The sequence below is a fragment of the Opisthocomus hoazin genome, chromosome 1 (genome assembly GCF_030867145.1).
Source record: "Opisthocomus hoazin isolate bOpiHoa1 chromosome 1, bOpiHoa1.hap1, whole genome shotgun sequence".
NCBI classification, from domain to species: Eukaryota; Metazoa; Chordata; class Aves; order Opisthocomiformes; family Opisthocomidae; genus Opisthocomus; species Opisthocomus hoazin.
The window spans coordinates 109,257,471-109,280,891 of NC_134414.1; the positions used below are offsets into that span (position 1 = coordinate 109,257,471).

Genomic DNA, 23,421 nt, shown 5'->3' on the forward strand with positions numbered 1-23,421 from the left:
CTGGGTGGGAAACATTTTCTCTCCTCCTAGGTGTTTGGGTAGGTGACCACTTCCAATAAAAGCCTTCACTTCTGTGGAAAATTAAAAGCAAGAATCAAGCGAGCCCAGCTACTCCATCCTTCCCCTGTCCTGTGTGCAGTGCCTCAGCAGTCTGACTCTCTCCGTCAGTGTACATTTTATTTCTGAGCAGTATGTTGTGTAGGGTGACTTGCTGTACAGCAGCTGTTCCCTTGCGGAGTGAGGTGAAGGAAAAGGGGATGTCTTGCTGCTGGTACATTGGGAGGGACATCCTGGGCACCGCGCACACTCTTAGGGATGGTACTGGAGTACCAGCCTGACAACAGGTCTCGCAAAAGTCCATCAAATTTCATTATCATTTGCAGTCATAAATGTTTATGTCTAGACATAACACTGTCTGGCACTTCATAAACACCCAGCTGAGCTCCTTGATGCCTGTGGGTAACAGAAACGTTACTGTGCAAGCCTTACCTGTTCCTTTCTGTGTTGCAGGCCTGAAAGCTGGTGATGAAATTGTGGAGATTAACAAGAAAGCTGCTGAGGATCTGGACTCAGCTTTGCTGAAAGATGCCCTTGTTCAGTCTTCACTGTGTCTTACCGTGCGCACCTATCCTGAGATAGAGGAAGGGCAGAAACTGATGCAGCCACCACCACGTCGCTTGGAAAACCCATCGGACTTGAGTGACAGCGCACTGGCATTAGCTGGGAGCAACCAAGGTATTGGGTTCAGCGTAGAAACTACCAGGAGGAGGATTCGCACTTGCAGTGTGCTGGTGTAATCCCATTGATCCCTGCGTGTAACTGCCATGGTTCGAGTGAGAGGAGTTGCAGTCTGAATGCGCTGGGCAGATAACACGTGGGAGCTCTGGAAGCTGTAAGGTACAATCTGCAGTAGCAATGAAGGATGACTGTGTACACGGTTAGGCTGTGCAACGTGTGTCATCGCCAAATGCATGTCACATCGTGTAACTGCACCTACAGTGAGTCGCAGAACTAAATGCTCACTCCTGGGCTGCTCAGGAGGTGCCTTTACCTCTGGATTTGCCCACAGGATATACGTATTGCAAGGAAGGAGGAGAGGTTAGGCATTCGCCCTCTCTGGGACTAGCCAGGAGCACAGAAGTCCTGTGCGTTTGATGAGACACATAAATAGCTCACAAGGACAGTTCAAAACGCCTAAAGGTGGGGATTGACATTACAGCCAAATGTCTCTAACTGGTCCCACAGCACACTGCGGTGGGAAGGGGCGTTCCTGCCCACCATGCTGCCCTGTTCAGAGAACTGAGCTGGCAGAGAATTAATCCCTAGCAAATGTGAATTGTTTGCCACTAGCTTAGCTTCCTGAACTGGCTGAGGACAAGCACCCGTGCTGGGATAAGGGCTGCAGAAGAGCAGGATCACCTCCTTGGCGGTTGCTAGCCGTTACGTCTGCAAGGTGACAGTGCTGGGAATTGCACTGCCAGAGCAGAGGGACAGCAGGAAAGCTCCTGCACTGTGTCTCCTCTTACTTGCCTGCTTAGACAAGTCTCACTTGGAGGCTTCTAAATGTCCCCCATACTCAAAACCAGAAGAGGATACTGGATGTACCTGCTCGCTTTAGTTTTTTTGGAATAACTTAAAATACAGGAAAAATGAGTGGAATGGCCCAAAAGAAGTAGTTTCTAGATAATCAAAACTGTTCTGTGCTGAGGTAAATTTTGACTTCCAGTCAAAAGTAAATGGTGTCTGAACATGTCAAAATACTTTGTTTTCTCCCTAAACTAAAGGTTTCAGAAATGTCAGAATAACTGTTTTGATAACTATGGAATGGTTTTGGTTTGGGCATTTGGAATAAAAAGCTGAGGCAGGAGGGGGGGGCTGTTAATACACTTCACTGGGGTTAAAGTCAGCCTTCTCCCAGGACATGTCTGTCTGATTGCTGCAATCACTCAGCCTAAGGGTTTCTGGGATGAGTCTGGGTGCAAACTGGAGCTAAGCCAGGAGCAGTGTGAGCGCATTAGCATGGTGCTGAGCTGGAGCAAATGAGCCTCAGTGAAAGAGAGTTTGCTTGGGCTCAGGACCAAGCTGACTCAACTCATCTCTGCCCGCAAAGGGTCAGGGAGGTACAGCCTGCCTTTCGACATTTCTGGATGCCGCTCGGGTTTTGCTTAAAATATCTACTGAAAGTGATGTAGCAAAAACGTCATTGTTCTGGTGGTGGGAGCAGGTAGTGGGGAAAGGGAAACCTGGACCCCTCGTCTGACTTTGGGGAGTGTGATATTCATAGCAAGTGGAATAAAGCGAACAAGAAAGCTTAAAAGCCGCTTATTGCAAGTACCTCTGAGGGGACTGATAAAAGCAACCTCGTGTAAGATGTGGGATAAACCCCCAAAGGCAGTTAAAATTAAACGTTTTCAGAAGGATATTTTCCCCTTTTAATTTTCATTGAACTTTTCCCAGTTAGGCTTTTGTACTGAAAAATTGAGCTCATCTCGTACATTTTTATAGCTGGCCACCAGATGCCCCCATTTCCTACTTAACACCAGCTCTTCACAGGCCCCATCCTTTTCTCCTTTTTTGCTGAAACCCCCAGTGCCGAGTCCTCGTACCCCAGCTTTTCACTGAATTGAGTGTCTGCCCGGGGTGCAAAGAATTGGGAACTGAGACTTTTGTGTTGGTGCAACGTAGTGATTTCTAAGGCAGAGCAGTCACATTTCCTGACACAGAGTCTCAACAGCTGGTCTTCACAAGGAGTTTCTCTGCTGCTGTCAGTTCTCTGCATCATTATTGTGAGGGGCTTCGAGGGATCCTTTCCCTTGCTGAGGGTGAGATAGTGCATGGTTTGCCGAACGTGTCTGATGAGCCCAGCATTTGCCTTTTAACGTTTTCCAGTAATGACACTGCATGCACCATGTGAAATGAAGACACAGGACGTGGCTGATGGAGATGTCACGGCAAAATCAGACCTCCCGCCTCTGCTGCTTTGTAGACGTGGCTTCCTTTGTGCTGCTCTCAACTCGAGCCGTGTCTGTCCTCCTTTGTAAGCCTCTCCCAAGCTGGGTTTTTGTGGTTATCGCAGTGGTGTGGAACAGCTGCTTGTTTTTCCATGTCCTGCAGTGAGCACGTGAACTGTCTGGTGGGCCGGAGCGCCTCCTTCTTAAATAGCTCCCAGGACCAGCGCTAAGCTTCAAGACTTCCTTTTCCCTTCAGATTTCTCTCGGTACAGCCACCCTTCGCCTCTGTTGTGCTGTAGTCAGCTCCTTTGCTCTCTCTTGCAGGCAACAGACAACACAAAAGCTTGAGCTCTCTTGACATTTGCTTTCTGTCAAAACACAGCAAACCTTGAGGTGGGAATCGCCTTCGTTCCTCCTCAAAGGGGAAGGAATACTGCTTTAACCAAAGAAGCAACACAATAGCTTATCAGTAGATGTGCAGGTGTCTGTGGCAGCTTCTGAAAGTGCCTGTAGTTGCCGTATGAAATACGCCTCTGAAGAACAATGTGAAGATGGTGTTTAAAGCTAAACAGTACTGATGCTCTAATTTGGGATGATGCAGCCTGAGGTGGGAGTGAAATCAAGGATCTGCACCCAAGCATGCGATTGGGAGGCAGGTGTTTTGATCTTCCCCATCAATTTCTCTCTAGATGTTTGTAGAACACAATGTTTTACTGAAGCTTTTCTTCTTCTGGCCCTGTGCTTTTTCAGGGATTTGTTACCTGAAATGGGATCCACGTGAAATTCTAAAAAGGAGTACGTGCTTTTATTTGGGAGATTGTGGCTGTATCTTAGATTTTTGATCTTGGCTCCACAGCTTCTTGTAGAGAGCAGTGAAGTATGAAATCCCCACTGACCCATTTATTTGTGTCCTTGTTGATTACTGGCAGTCTGGCTAGCTAGGCAAAGCAGCTCAGTGATTTCTGTTATATGCTTTATTTATAGCATGCAGATATTTATTTTGGTCCTGAAGTAGTGTAGCCCCCCTTTCAGCGGGGTGTGTGTGAAACATTGCTGGGCCAGAGTGCCAGCAGGTATAAATCACCTGTAGGCACATCCATTCTCGAGAACTTCAGGGTCTGGTTGACTGATCATGCTGATGTTCTGTCAGTGTCTTCTTCACTAGCAAGTCTTCATTGGCTATGAAGTCAGCAAAGGGTACATTGTTTTGCACGAGGCAAATCACGTTGTGTGTTTTCGGCAGAAAGATGCTGTGTTACGTTTTTTTTAAGGAAGCTTTGCTAATGCCTCATTACTCAGTGGGAGGTCTTCCAGGAGAAAAGCGGGCCTGTGTTTCTGGGAGTTGACCTCCCTGAAGCAACTGCCAGTGCTCCTGTTAAATACAACGTCTCTCGCAGCTGTTTTATTCTCTGGAACTACCTTCTGCATACTGAGGTTGGGGACAGAGCTGCAAATCTGCTCTGTGTCAGCGGTTACTTCATTGTGTTTGCTTAACAGGTTATTCTTGAAATGACCTTGGATTTTATCTCTCTAATTGATGCAAAAAATACAATCTTGGGTATGAGATATACTTTCCCCTAGGAATTCACACTGCATCAGGCTTGCAGAGCCACAAGTTTTGTTCCTTTCATCTGTTACCATTTTTCCTGGCTTTCAGTCTTCTCTTTTGCTGTTGCAGTCTGCGTAAATCTGGTTGAGGAGGACTAGCTCTCCTTCTGTGTGGAGGCCCACAGCATGTTTTCCTTGTTGCCTAAAAGGATCACTGAGAGCTGTCTCCCCTCCCCATGAGGAGTGTTTTGTCTCCCCACTTGATCTGCTCCACTCGATCCAGGGAATGAGATGCTGAAAGCTGGAAACACAGCACTGCATCTCCCCAAAATCATAAAGAAGATATTTTATTATTGGAAGGGGATTTGGGAATGGGAGTAGTATCCATATTTGTGGTCTCCCTGCAATTCACTACCTTTTTTTACTCTGGGGTAGAGTTTCTGAGGTCTAAGCTTTGCATGCTCCTGTATTTTGGAGACCTCTAGCTTGAGGGATAATTCTGCAGGGATAACTGTGAGCCATGCAAATCACCATGCAGAATGTATAAATGATAAAAAAGAAAGTATACCTCTGTTTTGAATGGGTATGTTAATCTTCCAGATAGAAAGCAGCTAGGTATTTTTAAGGAGTCGATTATTTTGTCATTCAGAAAGCAGGAGAACCAGAGGCTGAAGTTAACATACGCTCTGAAGACTATGGTATAAAACTGAAACAAACATTCATTGCACTATAAGAATGGCCGCTATTTTTCATTCCATCCTCGTCCTGTCACAGATCCCCTTAGGCTAAGTAATCTGGATTTCAGAACAAGCTGAGACTAACAGTAACCTTAATTTCTTCAGGGTTATTTTCTTGAGGCAGACAACTAATTTGGTACATTTTGTAGCATGTTAAAAAACATTATTATCATTCAATGCTTGATTTAACAATTCCAGGGGCATTTAACTGCAGCAGCAATCTGAGGGTCTTGCGTATAATTAATCAGAGACATGCAGAACTGTTGCTCACAAGATCTGTTTTCTAAAAGCTTAAAAGCCAAAGCTCAAGGACGATAATTCTCAGCCAGAATTGCATTCAGAGGTCTCATTTCTGGCTTTTCTAAAGACTGCCTGAGCTGCTGTTGAAATAAGCAGCGTGGCTGTTAGCACATTAGTTTTTGCATTGCGACTCTGGGTTTCTGACCCTTCCCTTTTTAGCTGCAGTAAGCATACCAGCTCCCTCGTTTGTAATCTGAATATTCTTGCTGTGTTGCCGCTCCCTCTGCTGGCTCTGTGAGCCCGAGGCTGCAGCATGGTGCTTGCAGAAGGAAATGCTGGTTTTTCTGACCGCAGTGTCACTTGTTTCCAAGGTCCCTGAGCACATACTTCATTTTTACATCTGTGGAAGCTCCTGTTTATTCCAAAGGGGCTACTCCAGTGTATTACAAGTGTCTGACTAGGCTCCTGACCTGGAGAGGGTGAAAAGTGGCCGTGGTACAGTTGGTACAGGGAAAGTTTCATCAAACCTGCATTTTTGCCAAGAAGCATGAGTGAATGGAATGACATTCAGCTTAGATTCTTCTATATTTGCACAATTTGTTGCCTAGTTGAAATGGAAAGAGAAGCAATAGAGTCCTTCTGAAGGGAAGAGAGATTTACGGGGCTTGCTCTGTAGCTCTACAGGAAAGACTTAAGTTTCCCAGTTTGTCCCTATACTGTTCTTTGGTTGCTCAGTCGACTGAAACTGTGATAGTTGTAGCTCAGTTTTACAGGTCTTTGGAGAAGTTTTCAATTCTGTGGGACTTCCCAGTGGGACAGAATACCCCGTTGTAAAAGTGATATTTCCTTCTTTCGTAGAATCATAGGTTGGAAAAGGCCTCTAAGATCATCGAGTCCAACCACTACCCCCAACACCGCCATGCCTATTAAACCATATCCCAAAGTGCCACATGTTTTTTGAACACCTCCAGGGATGGTGACTCCACCACTTCCCTGGCAGCCTGTTCCAATGTCTGCCCGCTCTTTCAGTAAAGAATTTTTTCCTAATATCTAATATAAACCTCCCCTGATGCAACTTGAGGCCATTGCCTCTCATCCTATCGCTGGTTACCTGGGAGAAGAGACCAACACCTGCCTCACTACAGCTTCCTTTCAGGTAGTTGTAGAGAGCAATAAGGTCCCCCCTCAGCCTCCTCTTCTCCAGACTAAACAGCCCCAGCTCCCTCAGCCGCTCTTCATAAGACTTGTTCTCCAGACCCCTCACCAGCCTCGTTGCCCTTCTCTGGACACGCTCCAGCCCCTCAATGTCCTTCTTGTAGTGAGGGGCCCAAAACTGAACACAGTACTCCAGATGCAGCCTCACCAGTGCCGAGTACAGGGGCACCATCACCTCCCTGCTCCTGCTGGCCACACTATTACTGATAGAAGCCAGGATGCCATTGGCCTTCTTGGCCACCTGGGCACACTGCTGGCTCATGTTCAGCTGGCTGTTGATCAACACCCCAAGGTCCTTTTCCGCCAGGCAGCTTTCCAGCCACTCCTCCCCAAGCCTGGAGCGTTGCATGAGGTTGTTGTGACCAAAGTGCAGGACCCGGCACTTGGCCTTGTTGAATCTCGTACAATTGGCCTTAGCCCATTGATCCAGCCTGTCCAGATCCCTCTGCAGAGTCTTCCTACCCTCCAGCAGATCGACACTCCTGCCCAGCTTGGTGTCATCTGCAGTCTTACCAAGGGAGCACTCAATCCCCTCATCCAGATCATTGATAAAGATATTAAACAAGACCACACCCAAAACTGAGCCCTGGGGAACACCACTCGTGACCGACCACCAGCTCCAGTGGATTTAACTCCATTCACCACCACTCTCTGCACTCGGTCATTCAGCCAGTTCTTTACCCAGCGAAGAGTACACCCATCCAAATCATGGGCAGCCAGTTTCTCCAGGAGGATGCCGTGGGGAACAGTGTCAGAGACCTTACTAAAGCCCAGGTAGACAACACCCACAGCCTTTCCCTCATCCACTAGGCGGGTCACCTGGCCATAGAAGGAGATCAGGTTCGTCAAGCAGGACCTGCCTTTCATGAATACCCATGCTGGCTGGGCCTGATCCCCTGGTTGTCCTTCACGTGCCCGGTGAGTGCGCTCAAGATGAACCTGTCCATAATCATGCTCAGCACCGAGGTCAGGCTGACAGGCCTGTAGCTCCCAGGATCCTCCTTCCGGCCCTTCTTGTAGATGGGTGTTACACTGGCGATCCTTCAGTCGCCTGGGACCTCCCCTGTTAGCCGTGTTTCAGTGTTTCAAAGCTAAGCAGCATTCTAAAAAAGAAATAAACTGCATACTTACCGTTTTTATTGTGGATTTATAGGTGAAATTTTTCTCAAATAAAAATTTAATCTGAGAGACTGTTCCCTAACAATTTGTATTAAAATTGTTCCATTTATGACAGAGTATCTCCTGAAAGGTACGCCTTTGTCATAGCGGGGCCTTTCCCCAGCAGCATTTAGAAATGACACTTTCTGTTTAAGGAAGTTGCTGTTGAACTGCCCAAATAAGTGACACTTTTCTTCTAAGACTGCAGTCAGACTTGAGCCCCTGAAAGCACTTGGCACTGAAACCTTTACAGCACTTCTCGTGGGAGCAGACACCCGAGCGTCTCGGCTGGGACTCAGCCGGGGTAGTCGCGTTCCGCCTGGTCTATATTTCTCCTGTGGTTTCAGCTCGGATGGGGGTCGCTCCGTATTTCCGGCTGAGAGCAATGAAGCAGTCGCTGTGTTTGACTTCCAGTACAGCTGAATTTCGTTGGTGGGCGAGGTGTGAAGCAGCACGCTGTGGCTTTTGAGGGAGCGAGCGGTGGCCGACAGGCAGGGAGGGACAGCAGGCTGAGCTCCTTGGCCCTGGCACTTGCCATCTGGCTGCTGCAGTCGCAGACCATAGAATCATAGAATCATAGGTTGGAAAAGACCTCTAAGATCATCAAGTCCAACAGTCAATCCATCACCACCATGCCTGCTAAACCATGTCCTGAAGTGCCATATCTACACGTTTTTTGAGCATCTCCAGGGATGGTGACTCCACCACTTCGCCGGACAGCCTGGGCAACTGCTGCCTCAGTCGCATGGCAAGGTGTTGTGTGGGGTGCCGAGATGTGTGAAACAACCTGCTTAGGAGGCTGAGGCACCTTATATTTACAAACCAAAGCTTTCAGCCATCCGAGCCTGTTGTTGCTTGTGGCCTACAGCGTGTAACATGTTGGCAGATGGCTGCCCTTGCCAGCACTTGCCCATTGCAGCCACTGTGGGGACTAAATTCAGTACTGCCAGTTCCACATACACAGGAATAAGGCATCGAGATGCCAAAATGATGAACGTGGAAGGTTTTCTGATTTCTGTGCTGCTTTTTGTGTTTAGTAGGATGTGCACTTCTGAGCTTTGCACCACAGCTGTCAGAGCTTGACTAGGAGTATTTATTTCCACTGCATTAAAAGGAAAAAAAAAGCTGGCACCAAGAAGCGGGCTTTAAGAGCAATACCAAATATTGTGGAAGTCTCATTAAAATCTCAAGCGGCAGCAACCCTGCAAATTGGAAGCATCAGCCATGGAAAATTTTAGCCAAGTGTTGGCATAGTGCTTAAGCTTTACGTGATTCTCCAGGCCTTTGAGCCTCAGCACCGTTGCTGCAGTGATATAAGTCTTCCTTTTATTTTGTTAGTTCTAGCCATAAGTAGGAGTTATTTAATGGGCATTAGTCAGAATGTCATGGATATGACGCTGCTGGGGCAACTTGGGCGCTCGTGTGACCTCCATCTGTGCTGGTGGCCACGTGGATTTGACCCCCTTTTCCTGCTGCTTGTTGGATTTCCCTTTCTAATTCCTTCGTGTCAAGTGAAGCCTACGCATTAGCGTCCCTAGAAAACGGTAGTGGTTGGGCAGTGTTCAGGTGCTACAGAAGGGAATGAGCACATTGTCCTCAGAGCTCCTTGCAGAGCTAAATAAAGATTTACAGGGCAAAAATAAATGATGTAATGAACCTGACAGAGGTGGGACGGTATATGGAAGGTATTAAAAGGCAGGAATGTGCGGCGTTACTGAACTGATTGCCTGCATTTAACAACCAGCAGACAAACCTGCTAAAGTAGACATTGGCTTTGGCAGCTTAAGACATTAGAAATACCCTGAGCACATGTACTGTGTGACTGCTCATTAAGGCGTAAGTGAAAGATTGCTGTCTACTGGGTAGGAGTGTTTATACTGCAGGAAACAGATTAAGTGGTGTTTTAATATACAGGAAAAGAAGAAGTGGTAGCTTAAAAGCAAGAACCAAAACCCCCAAACAAACATTATTTGCCTTGGCTTGGGATGAGAAACAGCTGTAGGATGTATTTCACACAGCTTATAATGGGAAATTAATTGCAGTGAAAAAACACAGACTGCCCCAAACAAATTATGACACACAGCACTTTTTTTCTCTTTTTTTGTTTTTTTTGATAAATAGCTTAAGGGTTTTAAGATTTTTTTCACACATTAATAGAGAGAACAGAAAGCTGATAGTCCAAGCTGATAAAGACTGGGCAAGGCTCTGAAAACCTAACCTCTTACAGAAAAAACACTTCTTCAGATAGATTTTTGTATTGCTAAACAACTCCTGCAGGCACATCTTTTTAAAAGGTAAACCCTATGTTTTCAGAAGAGAGGCATGTCTTCCGGAAGCTCAGCTACCTTTTATGTCCTTTCAGTATCATTTGATGTCCAATTTAGCTCCATCCCAGTGTACAGAATATGTTCTGAATTTACTTCCGGATTTCTGAATTCCAATTCTTCCAAATTATTTCCGGACTCAGCAAAGTGGAAATCTTGTACAGTCGTGCAAATTGGTGTTGGTAATAGTGGCCGAAAGCGTGCAAGAACAGCAGCTGAAAGTTGAGTACTGAGGAACCCAGACCTGGATCTCTGCCCTCAGTCTTGGTGTAGAGAACCTTACCTAGGACATGTTTGCAAACCAACTTTGTGTGTTAACATAAAACTCCGTGAAAGAAGAGCAGTGCCTTTTTACTTGCAGCAAAGGGGCAGGAGAATTTAATTTTCTTATTAATTTGGGAAACATATTTCTTAAAGTCTGTAATTTCTATATCATGAAACATATTTCAGTCCAGTATAAATACAAACAAATCTGCTAGATGTGTGTAATCACTTCCCCCCTCCCCCCAGTCTCTTGATTTTGAAAGCAGCCTGTCATTTTATATGAATTAAAAAGACCATCCATGCTGTTATAGCCTTTTTGGCCATACTGAAATATATTAGAATGACAGATGTGTGTTATCATCACTGTGGCCTTTTTACTCACAGCATGGCTTTCTAGCCAAATGCTTCTTATAGACAAATATAGGTGACTTACCTAAATTGAAATGTCTAATTGAAAAATAGCAAGTAACTTGAGAATCAGCATGGGACTAACATAGAAATGGTGCTGCATCTGAAGTGCTAAATCACTGTTAATGTTTGTAAAATGTCCGTGTTTCAATCGAGCAGTGAATAGGAGGGTATGGCTGCTAGACCACTGGGTGCTGACAACGTGATAGTGTGCTGTTGGGCTGCTTCTGTTTGTAGGGTTAGCAAATGAAAACACCCACTGGTCTGAAAAATTTTCTGTTCCATTTTCCGCCAAAACATTTAAGCGCTACGTGCTAACAACACAGCCAAAACCACTTCTAATATAGGCTGTGGAGTCCTGGGTTTTAAAAAGCAGAGATTTTCTGTGTTGCTGCATCCACTGGCCTTTGATTATGTTTTTCTGCATTACCTGAAGAATAAACATGACGGAATAAAGGGTGCAGTCCCTGGTGGGACTTTCACTGTCCTGTTTGTGTGGCAGGATGCCGTCAGGGAGGCGTACTCAGAAACCACCCTTCCCCATCCAGCCCCAGGAGCGGCACTGCGAAAAAGCCTCTTCCTTGTGGGGCTGAGGGGAGGAGAGGGGAAAGGTAAAGGGAATTAGCGTCTGGAGTCAGTTGCTCTAAAGCATCTCTTTGTGCCGGCTTGAAGCTCAGCTGAGGCACGCAGAAGTTTCCTGGCAGATTTCATTTAATTGCTAGTCATTATAATTTGCCATAGCTGGAAGCTGAATGTAGATTAAATCTGTTTTTCTGTGAAGAGTGGCTAATACTGCTTCTTACAGCTATTTGAGTAAGAGAATGAGATCCCAGAAAAACTTACTTGTGCACAGAGGTCTCAGACTGGGATTAGTTCTGCTCTTTCCTTTGTCGCTTGCAGGTAATTCATCATTTACTTACAAGAAGTGGCAAAGGAGTTATTAGCTGTATCAACAACACAGTCTCCAGAAGAGTGCTTGGGCATAGCGGTGCATAGTTGTTGCCACGTACTGACGGAAATGAAATTTAGTTTTCAGTTAATGTAATAGGCTCCTAAAACCTGCAAAAACTGGGTTTGTTTCCTTAAAAATCAACATCAAAACTCAGTAGTGGGTGTGTTAGGCCAAAACCGCAAGCAATTTAATATCCTCACGTTCGAGTTAACTCAGAGGAAGGGCTGACAAGGCTTGCTTCTTGCACGGCCTGCCCGTTCACGTGCTGCAGTTTCCATCTGAACCCACTGAAGTATAAAGGTAGGCAATTGCTCGCCAGCCAAGATATTAATATTAAACCTAAGAATTTCGCTGTGGCACTTTAGCCTTATCTCTGAATCGGCTTTTGTAGTTTCCAGCTAAATACTGTGTCTGGCCATAACCTGTTTATTTTTACACCTGTAGTTAAACCTCACCACTGCTGTAAACCGAGGTAGTTCTTTGAGGTCATTGAGTGCCTCTGGCATAACGTCTTGTTGGCATGTACTTGTGTGCAGGACGGGGCCTGGCCCGCTGTGGGAACTCCATCTCTGTTGCACCCAACCTTTTGAATTTTTGGAAATTATGGTTGGGTTTTCACACACGTCTCAATTTTAGCAGGGCACTCATTTTGTGGCGACCCGGACAGCTCTGTTGAGACAGCTCCAGAGGAGGCAGAGGCGCAAGACTTGGAGTCATCTGATGAGGCCGAGAAGATGAGCAAGGTGAGAAAGTTTCATTTTCACATGACAAGGAGCGAAAGCACAGTACGCTCACAGCTGAGGTGCTGACTTCACAGCTGCACATGATTAGAGCATCTTTTCTGGGAAAATGTTAATCTTACTTTTAAGCTGTTCACGGATGATGCTGAATGGAACAAATTACAGCTCTGATTACGGCACATCGCTACCTCTTAAGCAAGACTTGCGCCCTTTTTCCAGGGCTGTTTTACATCTTCAGCATCTTGTGGTAATATTCCCATATAGTTTTTAAATGGGATGGTTTATCACCTCGTGGTTTGTCCTTCACCGTAGCAGGTCAGCTAAATCGAAAGATCAGGTGGATTATTAAGATCTCTTATTCTTTCTCGATTTCTGATCATAGGAGGAAAACAAGTTAAACAGTATTTCCTTAAATCAATAGCATAGCGTGAATGCTAGTTTTCAGATGCAAACTAATTATAGCCAATCTATCTTAAACTGAAGCAAAATTCTCAAATTATAGCTAAGAGGTTGTGCAAATGGATTGCTAATTGCCATCTATTAAGGGATGGGTTTCACAGTGGTTGGTAGTTTGCACTTGCTCTGGTGTTGGGGAGCTTTACACAACATGAGGTGTGATGCTTAGTGGCTTTTGAGGCAGAATCGAGTGAGATTATTTTAAAGATGCTGATTGCTTTTATGTATTTGTTGCATGGGTAGTGGTGAGAGCTTATAGCTATTTTTCTACAGAATTAATGATTTAATGAGAATCAGATTTCACCCAGTTTGTGCTTATGCACAGGTATGTTTTTTCTCAGCTCTTCTTCTAACTAAAATGTGTTACAGTGAGCTCTGAGCTGGTCCCTGTGCTATTCTACTTGTCATTGTAGTGAAAGGAAGGAAAAGACCCTGGCCTCCTGTTTCCTGATCTCTTATGTCATGCTAGCCTGTAGTTTTGTCTTTGATAGCCAGACAGTGGAAGTCAGATAAGAGAAAACATTCCCGTGCATGAAATATATGCGGAGAAGGTGATTACTCTTACAGTTTGTTTCCAGGTTTTATTACGGAACTTTTTCTTGTAAGTACAAAGAATTTCTTCTTCACTAAGTGGAAGTGTTTGTTGATAATTTGGGATTTTAAACTGTAAATGTGTGGGTTTTTTCTTACGCTCTGAAAGTGTCTCCTATGTTGAACACTGAAGCTGTGGAAGAGCACTGAGCATAACACGTAGTTGCTTCGGGAATAAATGTTCTCTCCGTGTTTTCCGTAGCTTTCTATTTCTGAACTGTGCGACAGGCTGTGGGGTTCCATTTTGCATCTTGCCTCCTGGATCTTCAGAGCTGTAATTGCCTGAAGCAAGGCGTAAGGATTACACGATTAGCTCTGTGGCTCAGGAGATTTGGTTAAACTGAGAAATGTGCATTAGCAGCTCTAATACTTAATATTTGTATGTTGGGAGAGTAACTCGTAACTCTGACAAGCTCGGTTTCCAGTGAGGAAAATTGGTCCTTCTGTGAACGAAATATTAACATCAGTACATGTTTTCTTTTAAAATTCAGAAATATGTCTTGTTTTGTTTGTGTGATATAGAGGGGAGTGAGGCATTTTACTCCATGTTCTGTTTGTTACGGGATGAACTGCTTAAAATGGGCTTCCATAGAAAAGCAGCACACAGGTACACACAGTATATACAGTGTGCTCCATTTGGCAAACTCGTGAATGCCACTGTCCCTGTTCACATAGAAGAGCTCTTTAATAAGTGGGATTTTTTTGTGATTCTTCTCTAACGAAAGCTACAGAAACCCTCAAATTATTTTGCAGTGCCTATAGAGAATTCCAGTATGTGGTAGAGGGGAGGATGTCATTTCTTGCTAATCACATGCTAATTTTTAAATACAACAGTGGAAAAGAATCTGTAACCTAAAAAAGCTCAATTAACCGGAGGGTGTTCCTAATCCCTTTGCTTTTTGAGTGCTTGGGAAAGCCAATCTGCATGGGCAGCAAGGAGCCAGCATCACATGTTTTTCCATGAAAAGTCCCCCCTGGGCTGGTACATTGAGAAAAAAGCAAAGGTGTTTTCCCATCCAGGCACAGCCACACCTTTCCATGCTGCGAGGATTATGGAGCAGAAGATTAAGCTGATGTCCTCAGCACAGTTTTACACGGGTTATTTTTGTATGTGGGAAGTGAAACGCTCTGCCCTTGTCCCACCAGGAGGGGCACGTTCCCCCTGTATCGCCATTACTGCCACAGCTTCCCGTCCACCTCGGGTGGTGGACGTCAGGGGAGACTGTCGTTACCTTATGCCCTTCTTGGCGAAAGCAGGGCAGGAGCGCTCTTACCCGTTCACCGCTGGGCAGCAGAAGAAATCCAGTTTAACCGCGCTGGAGCTTCCCAGCTAAATGCAGAGTTCCCCTTCTTCCAGCGCAGACACGGCGTTAGCAGCCGAAGATCCGAAAATAGCGTTTGGGTTGCCTTTTGCCTTGCGGTAGCACGATCCTGAGACAGGGCTTAACCCTGCAAACCCCACCGACCCCGTGCCTTGGTGCTGGCCGTCTGCTGATGTCTGCAGAGCGCGGCACGGGAGGAGAGCTCCAGGCTTCTCCAAGGAAACCTCCCAGCTCTCCAGCCAGCAAAGCGATCCTAGGGGAGAGTTAATAATTCATGGGAAAAGGAGTGGAACGCGGTGCCGCAGCTCTCCTTCATCGCTCTTGGTTGTAGCACAAGCTGAGCAGGCTTTTTATGAAGGTAAGCTGTGTGAAATCCTACCAAAAACGAGCCTCGGGTGCCTTCTGACTTACCTGTCGTTTTATCACGTAGGTGATAGGTGGATGTGTAACACAGGAGGTACTGGAATGTGTCTTCCTTTCTCCTCCCCTCCCTCCCAGCTGTCTCCTTCCCTTCCCCCAGCCCAGCATGTGTGCACGTGGGTGTGTGTTTCCTTAGTGGTGGTGCATTTGTTTCTTAATCTGCAAAAGCCTCCAAGCTGTTGATGGTGGTGAAGGATTTGAAGGGTACACCAGTAGCTCTGAGGATTCCTCCCTTTTCTGAAACTCTTATCTGCTGTATATCCTAAAGACCTGATAACAGGGAGTTTCCTTTGACAATAGCGATGGAGAAGTAATCATTATAATAATAAGGAAAAATGGGATGTCTGTAGAACTGTTCCGATAAAATACTAGGAACCCATTTCCAAGGTGGCTTGAGGCATCTGCAGTGCCGTGGTGTGGGATAGCTGTTGTCGTTTGGACTCACTCCCTATCTGATGTCATGATGCCTTCCCACTATCAACCAGCCCTCTTAGGTACAGTATCTCTTGGGTTGAAGTCTGTGTAAACAGTAGCAGGTACGCTTTCTGGGTGCAACGCTTTTCCTTTAAGCCGTGCAACCAGTGGTAGCCTGAGTTGTGCTCCCAGTTGCTTCTGCTCTGGGGTGGGTTCCTGACTTTCCCTTCTCTCCCCGTTTCATGTGGGAGCCAAGAGGAGGAGAGTGGGGAAAAGGAATAGAATCATAGGTTGGAAAAGAGCTCTAAGATCATCAAGTCCAACCATCACCCCAACACCACCATGCCTACTAAACCATATCCCAAAGTACCACATCTGCAAGTTTTTGAATACCTTTAGGGATGGTGATTCCACCACCTTCCTGGGCAGCCTGTTCCAATGCCTGACTGCTCTTTCAGTAAAGAAATTTTTCCTAATATCTAAATCTGCCCTGATGCAACTTGAGACCGTTGCCTCTCATCAGTGCAGGAAAGCCTGCTCTCTGCCACCTCTTCAGGCTTGTTGTCATACAGCTTGTGAATTTAAATTTCAGGCTGTTTATGAAATCTAGATGATGTCCCTCTGTCGGTCTCCAGTTCAATAGACTACTGGGAACATTTCATACCAGAGTAATTTCTTAAATGGTTACTTGCCTCTGTGGTGACCTGACTGCTTTCGCCTTTTAAATATTGTAGAATAAATTGAGGTTCGAAGGAGGTACCCTGAAAACTGATTATATATGTGAGTGCTTAGTGTTGCAGGTTACCAAAGGCTAAGAGAGGTGTTGTGTTGCATCTCAGGATCAGCCTTTTGCATGTTTTTTCCTGTCATGATCCTTTGAATTTGACTGGGGATGTGTTTTAAAAGCTGTCATCAGTTAAAATACTGCAGGACACTAATTTCTCCCTGTTTCTAATTAAAAACATCTGCCTCTTGAAATGAAAGCTAATTACCTTGCAGCACTTGTGCTTAGGGGAGCATGCTGTAATGGGCTGTGTGTGTACATGCTTATACCAGATAGAGGTATTTTTTCAGAGAAAATAGGTCGTCTTCTCTCTGCATCGTTATTCAAGACCAGAATTAAGTCTCAAAACCTTCAATGTGTTGCGATAGACGCGCAAGGATTAAAACAGGGATTTGAAGGGTACGTTTTCCAGTAGCGTAACTGGCTTTTTAAAGTTCTTTCAATTCTGTGCCTCTGTCCCTTCAGATATTTAGTATTCTTCGGCAGTGCTGTTCGTAGCCAATCGGCTCATGCTCAGCCACAGGCAAGAGACATTTATATTCCCGGCTGCCTTCACCTCTGCTTTGCTGCATTTCAGCCTCTCTGCTGAAGTTTTCCTCTTAACGAGTCTGCGAAAAGCAGCGTCGAGTTCTCAGCTTTGCCTGGCAGCCAGCTCTTAATTCCAGCTGATGTGGCGAGCGAACAACGCCAGTGGCAAATGACACATGTGGAAAGGCTTTGCTGAGAGAAATATGGTCACTGCCCTTCCTTATTAAAACGCAGCCGTCTTCTGTGTTGCGTGCCAAGGAAGCAGCACAGAGTATCTGTCTGGAGTGAGAAAGCCTTTCGGATCAGCTGAATATGTGGAGAACTGGGATTTTGCTCCTAGCTGAGTGACAGCTCTGGCACGACTGTCTTTCCAGCGATGTCGGCTCTTTGGAGAGTTAACCGTAAACTCAAGGACGAAAGCGCTGGGAGAGCTGGTGACTCTCTGTACCGTATGCTGTATTTGGTGAGCTGATCTACTGTGCAACGCGACTAGTCTAAGTAATTAGCAGTTAAACGAATTTTCATGCTGTTTTAATTTTCAGGTTATAAATTCGAGGCTGAGCTGTAACATATATACCCTGTAGAGGCTTTTTGTTATTGTGCAATGTCATTAGCAGTCCTGGCAATGCGTGAAGGGATGCCGTTTGCCTGAGTTTTGTTTGGGAGATCAATGCTGCTTAGAGTTTGCCGTCTGTGGTGGAACAGGGGTGCTGTGTGCCATTCAAGGGGGCAGTCTGCCTGATGCCCAGGCACCCTGTATGGCTTTGTACGGTGAGCGCGAGGCGATGTGGCACTCCGCTCTCGCAGCTGTGGGGCAGGCAGCCACAACTCCCCACTGTGGGCAGCATCAGTATGCTTGATGAACTTAAGGACTTGCTCCTCCTGCATGGGAAGGAGGTGAGCTTAGCTCCTCTGCTGAGCCCCCTGCAGAGAAAGGGTTTGTGTACTTGCAAAGTAAACTTCGCTTTACAGCCCAGTTGTGCCAGCCCTCCGTCTCATTTGAAGGTTGCTAGATGGGATTGCTTGCAGAATTGTGCCTGAAGTGTGGTGCCATAATTCTCCTAGAGAAAGCCCGGGTCAGTGCTATCGTTGTTGCAGCTGACAAACAGAGTTGGCACTGGGAGATAAATGGATCTGTTTCTTTTCCAGACCTTCTCTACTCTATCCACTTTCTCTAGGAAAATGGGGAGAGAGAGGCTTTGTTAATACTGTTCAAGAGTTTTCAACAAAATGGCTGTGTTTGGAACCTCCCTGGGTGCAGTATGCATCAGCTTTGTGCCGAGAAATTGATTTTTTTAAGTAAATATGAGGTAGAAAGGATTACTATGAGGAACAAAACAAGACAGTTAGTTCAACGAACAAGCAAGAAAACAGGTTTGTGAACATTATCGGTGCCTGAGACTTTTCGTCTGTCCAAAGAGTATCAGGTGAATGATACTTGGGGAATACGTAAAAGGTGTGGGGCAGGGCAGGGGCAAGGCAGAGCTGGGTTGCTGCAGGCGGGAGCTGGGCATGGCTGAAGCCAGCGAGCGGTTTGTTAACTGCGCCCAAGCGGAGATAAAGCTTTTAAGAGTCTTCTGTGCTTCCTTTTTGGCATATGGGTGTAACTGTTCCTTCTGGGGCAGACTGTGTGCCTCCATGACAGTTATCCAATTTTCAACTACTTGTTAGTGCTTAGCTGGTGTTTCATGGTGTAAGTGGATTTTCGCTCTCTCTTTCTGGGTGACCCATCTTTTCCCTTGCTACTTATTGCAAGTTAATGCACAGGATGGTGAGCTGTCTGCGGGGTATCAGGCATGAACTGCTTGAAACACTTGGTTTATTTTTGGAGTTTGACCCATATCATGTTTTATACATTATAACTATTTTTAATTGTATAGCTGGCTCTTACAACAAAATGTCACTGGATATTCCTTCCTCAAATATTCTTTCAATAAATTGTCTTAACAAAGCTAAACGTTTCTGAGGAAAAGCCTGCCTATTCTGGGTCTCTGCAGGCTCAGATTAACACTTCTTAATTGTCAGTTCTTTGTCGCTTGCTAGGAAAGCAGGTAACTGGGACAGGTTTTTTTGCCTGTGCTGGAGCCAGGCTTTCACCTACTGGGCTTTGTGGATTTGGGACTGCTGGGATCAAGATTGCACCTGTTGAAATCTAATGCAAACTTAACCTAAAATTTGACTGTGTTTGGGTATGCTTAGGAGTACAGCAAGTATAGGTGGAAGCTCACTGAGAAGTGAAAGGAATTGCTTTGACTAATAAATAAATCCAGCTCTGTGACATGCGCCATTACCAAGAAGCTGTTAGCTGGAAATGGACTGGGTCAACTCACTGCTTCCCTGTGCCCTCACCTTACAATGTTTTTCCTTTCTTCCTCATCTGAGTTAAACCTCAGATACTGAAGATTAATATTTTTCTTGTAATAAACTGTCCAAGAGGCATTTTTGTATAGGCATCAGTTACAATTAGTTCATTGCTTACTTTTGTGTCCTGAAGAAAATTATCCTTTGCATAACAAGCATCTTTACTAACATGCCTTGCAGTGGTACGATCAGGTGAGCATTTACAACCATAAGATACCTTTAGGGAAAGCAACTTTATTGTGGAAGGAAATCCCTTGCTTATCACGAGCATGGTTAATGTTCCTCTTGGGCTTCGTGGCTGTGTAGTGCCATAGGTGTACCGTGAGAGGAAAACAGTTGTGTGTGAGCAGACTGTGTAGCTTGAAAAAAGCGGAGGTTTTTCAGTGCTGGGTCATCACGAAGGTGTGGGGTAGTACAGGCTCTGGGTGATGTTGCTACCAGCTGGTGGGAGTGAAGTGACCTCCCAGGGAGACGGGTGCTGCCTCCAGAATGCAGGGTGGTGGTGTGCTTTTTTCTTCCCTTTTTTTTTCCTTTTCTCACATCCCCCCTTCCCCCCTCTCTCCTCTCCCTGCACATTCTCTGTTTGAACAGGCTAATTTTGGGTAAGTTGTTTCCATATGGGCCGGAGGGATATAGAGGCAGTGCTGGGAAGTCTCTAAATCTGGATTAAGATAACATGGCAGGATTAGGTACAGAAGGTTAGAGAGGTGTGATCAAGTGCAGCAGCTCTTTTTCCTCCCGTGCCCCCTCCAGGTCTCTGGGAGGGATGGAGACAGGGCACGCCGCTGCTTTGGCAACCCTAGAATTCTAGCCTGGGGCTGTCGTCACTGACACTGGAGACTATACCTGCTCCAAGCTTTTCAGCGTACCGAAAGATGTGAGAAGATGATCTAACATGAGGAGGTGAAGAGAGGATAACTGTCTTTATATGTAGACAGCTGATTAAACATTAAAGAAACCAATTAGATGTAGCAGCTCTGAAACACCTGACTTAGGAGAAGAAATTCACCCTGCAAGGCCTGTAACCGGGCAGAGAACGGATATACAGTTGCTTTCCCAAAGAGCTTGCATTTGAAGCCTGAGAGGCTTTGGCTCCCCAGATGGCTCTGCTTCCCCAAAAACAGCTTAAACGGTTTCTGTCTCAGCGTCGTCTCCTTGGCTGTGCTGACACAGCTATTCACAGGACTGTTGCAAACTAGATTAGGGAACTGGCAGAGGGCTGGGTTGTGTGTTTTGTTGGTACAGTCATTTTTGGTTCCTATTCTTGGGCTTTCTTGTTTGTTTTTCAATCTTAAGTGCTGGAGGAGCCTATTTTAATTAATGTTCATGCTTATCTGAAACAAGGAATATTATTGAACAGCACTTCAATTAACTTGAATTGTGTAACTCTTCCCCCACCCCTTATCCTCAGTCATGGAGAGGTAGGACAGACAGATATAGGAAATGATGTGTACACTTTGGACTTTGGTACCTGTTAAAAAGCCCCCAAGCTGCAGCTGCTTAACTGCAAAGGTTCCATTGTTTCCATAGCTCTTACATAAAATATTACCACTGGTCTTTCCTCTTCCTTCTTTTTAAAGAGTACAGAGCAGGTCGCTGCTTTCTGTCGCAGTCTGCATGAAATGAACCCTTCTGATTCAAGTGCTCATCCTCAGGAATTTACAGGACCCCAGCTGGCCACCATGAGACAACTCACAGATGCAGATAAACTGCGAAAGGTTATCTGTGAACTGCTCGAGACAGAACGCACCTACGTCAAAGTAAGGGGCCATGATGTGTTGCTTCAGTCTACTAATATTTTTCCTTCTTCTGGAAAAGTTTGTTAGCTGCTTCTCTGATACTCCAAATGATGTTTTATGTATATATCTCTTTGTTAACTTACATTCGGTTTTGCTATCTGTACTTAGAATAGTAACTTAAACTTCTGAAATGAGTAGGCTTCCCAAATTCTTATGCTGTCATTTTGAAATTACTTAGCTGGTGTGCAGAGGAACACTGCTCAATGAGATCTGGTATTGATTTTGTAAGTAAAGATGTGTAAATATTTCCTTTTACTGTCTTAAATTCTCTGAAATCTGACTGTTTTGTCTTATGAGTGAAAGAGAAAAATTCATAGAGTAGGTAAACGGTGATCTTTGTTACCTCAATAAATATTCAGAGGCATTTTGACGAAGCAACATGGGAATCTTTTTCTGAATTTTTAGGACTTAAATTGTCTAATGGAGAGATACCTGAAGCCTCTACAAAAAGAAACGTTCCTCACACCAGATGAGGTATGTTCACTGTTGCTTATCTTCCTGCTAGACAGCTTATGCACACCTCTGCGCTCTGCCCACCCCCCCAGCTTGACTTGCTTGTCTGAGCAAATTTGAATTCCATTTCTTTTAAAATAACGGGTTGAGTGGAGTATAAAGGTACTACTCAATAATGTATAGTCTGTAGGTTTTTTTTCCTGACATTGCACTGATTATACAATTGGGCTTGGAATTACTGAAGCTCTAGAAAATGTGATTTAGCTGTGAAATGCTATTTTCAGCATCTTGGTTTTTTTTCTCTTACTAGCTGGATGTTCTCTTTGGGAATCTGACTGAAATGGTAGCATTCCAGGTAGAGTTCTTGAAAACTCTTGAAGATGGAGTAAGGCTGGTTCCAGACCTGGAAAAGCTTGAAAAAGTTGAGCAATTTAAGGTAATCTCATTGCTTACATTCTGAGTAGTCCTTTAACACTCTTTATCATATTTGTCTGACTGCTGACACTGTTCATGTAAAAACCTACATCTTCTTACACTCGAGATTAATTTTTAGCTAATACTGGAGCTGTTTGTAAAACATCCTGCTGCAATTGTAGTTTATGCTGCATATAGAGCACTAGAAATCTGTAACGCCATGTGCTTTCAGATGCTATTCTTGCCTTTCTGCCAGATTTCTTGTCTCAGGCTGTCAGGAAAAGCTAGAAATGGAAAGTTACATAAAATCTTTGTTCTGACAAGTCTAGTGTAGTAGTTCAGAAGCATTCTAGGGCTACAGGTCAGGACTGTAAATGAATTCTGTATTTGGGCTTTGGACGCATAGTGGAACTATATGGCAAATACTTCCAACTGTCAGGAGCTGTACATCAAAGGTAGAAATGTAAACTCAAGATATATAAACTTCATTTAAAAAAACAGGGAAATGTGGAAACAGAAATCTTGTTTAATTTCTAATGCAGTCATGTACTGGATATATGGCTCGTAGCTAATACAATGTTTTGTCTTTGGGGAGTTTTACTCTTGCTTTGAGCACTCACCTTGGTAGAGGACAGAATGTCTTGATGAATAATAATAATTCCACTGGGACTGCTCTTCAGCTAACATACAGCCTTCAAAGAACTACTGAAAGGATTTGTCTTTCTGTGCACGTGTGGCTTTGCTATCAGGTGCTTGTTTAAAATAAGCATCAATCACAAAATCAATTATTTTTTTTTTTTAAATCCTAGAAAGTGTTGTTTTCCTTGGGTGGATCCTTTCTTTACTACGCTGACCGGTTCAAGCTGTACAGTGCCTTCTGTGCCAGCCACACAAAAGTCCCCAAAGTACTGGTGAAAGGTGAGAGCCATGTCCTGGACAAACAGACCTGGGCATGCAGATGGAGAGATGTCACAGCGACACGTTGGTTTGGGCTGGCGCAGGTTGTCCTTGTGGATGATGAGGGGAGGCCACTACACCCCAAACGGTGCAGGGCAAGTTGTGGCGGAGGAATGGGGGTCACGCGCATGCCTGGTTGCTCTCCTGGAGCCTTCACAGCAGGGAATTAAGTCTGTCTGGCATGAGAGGCTCGCAGAGAGTTCTGTGCCATGGGTGTTCTTGAACCACCATCAACATAATAATACCCAAGTAGCTCATTACAAGAGGTCGTTAACTTCACATGTAGTTTTTCCTCCCACACACTTAATTTATTCTCCCCTGACATGTTTCTTTTCAGTCATGTGGGAAGTGGAAAGATTTCCCAAATGGGTGATGTAGCATGTGC

General features: G+C 45.1%; 1 protein-coding gene across 13 annotated transcripts in view; it reads left to right on the forward strand.

Moving 5' to 3' along the window:
* TIAM1 (TIAM Rac1 associated GEF 1) overlaps positions 1-23,421 on the forward strand; it is a 193,666-nt gene that overhangs the window by 157,230 nt on the left and 13,015 nt on the right. For 8 of the 13 annotated variants that reach the window (XM_075433087.1, XM_075433062.1, XM_075433071.1 and 5 more), the window contains 6 exons: positions 511-735; positions 12,434-12,540; positions 20,994-21,173; positions 21,618-21,686; positions 21,976-22,101; positions 22,889-22,997. In XM_075433087.1, the coding sequence (XP_075289202.1) occupies positions 511-735; positions 12,434-12,540; positions 20,994-21,173; positions 21,618-21,686; positions 21,976-22,101; positions 22,889-22,997 (816 nt within the window). Of the gene's footprint in view, positions 1-510; positions 736-12,433; positions 12,541-16,546; positions 17,516-20,993; positions 21,174-21,617; positions 21,687-21,975; positions 22,102-22,888; positions 22,998-23,421 lie in introns of those variants that run through there. The other 5 variants (XM_075433110.1, XM_075433054.1, XM_075433120.1 and 2 more) reach the window with 5 other exon arrangements.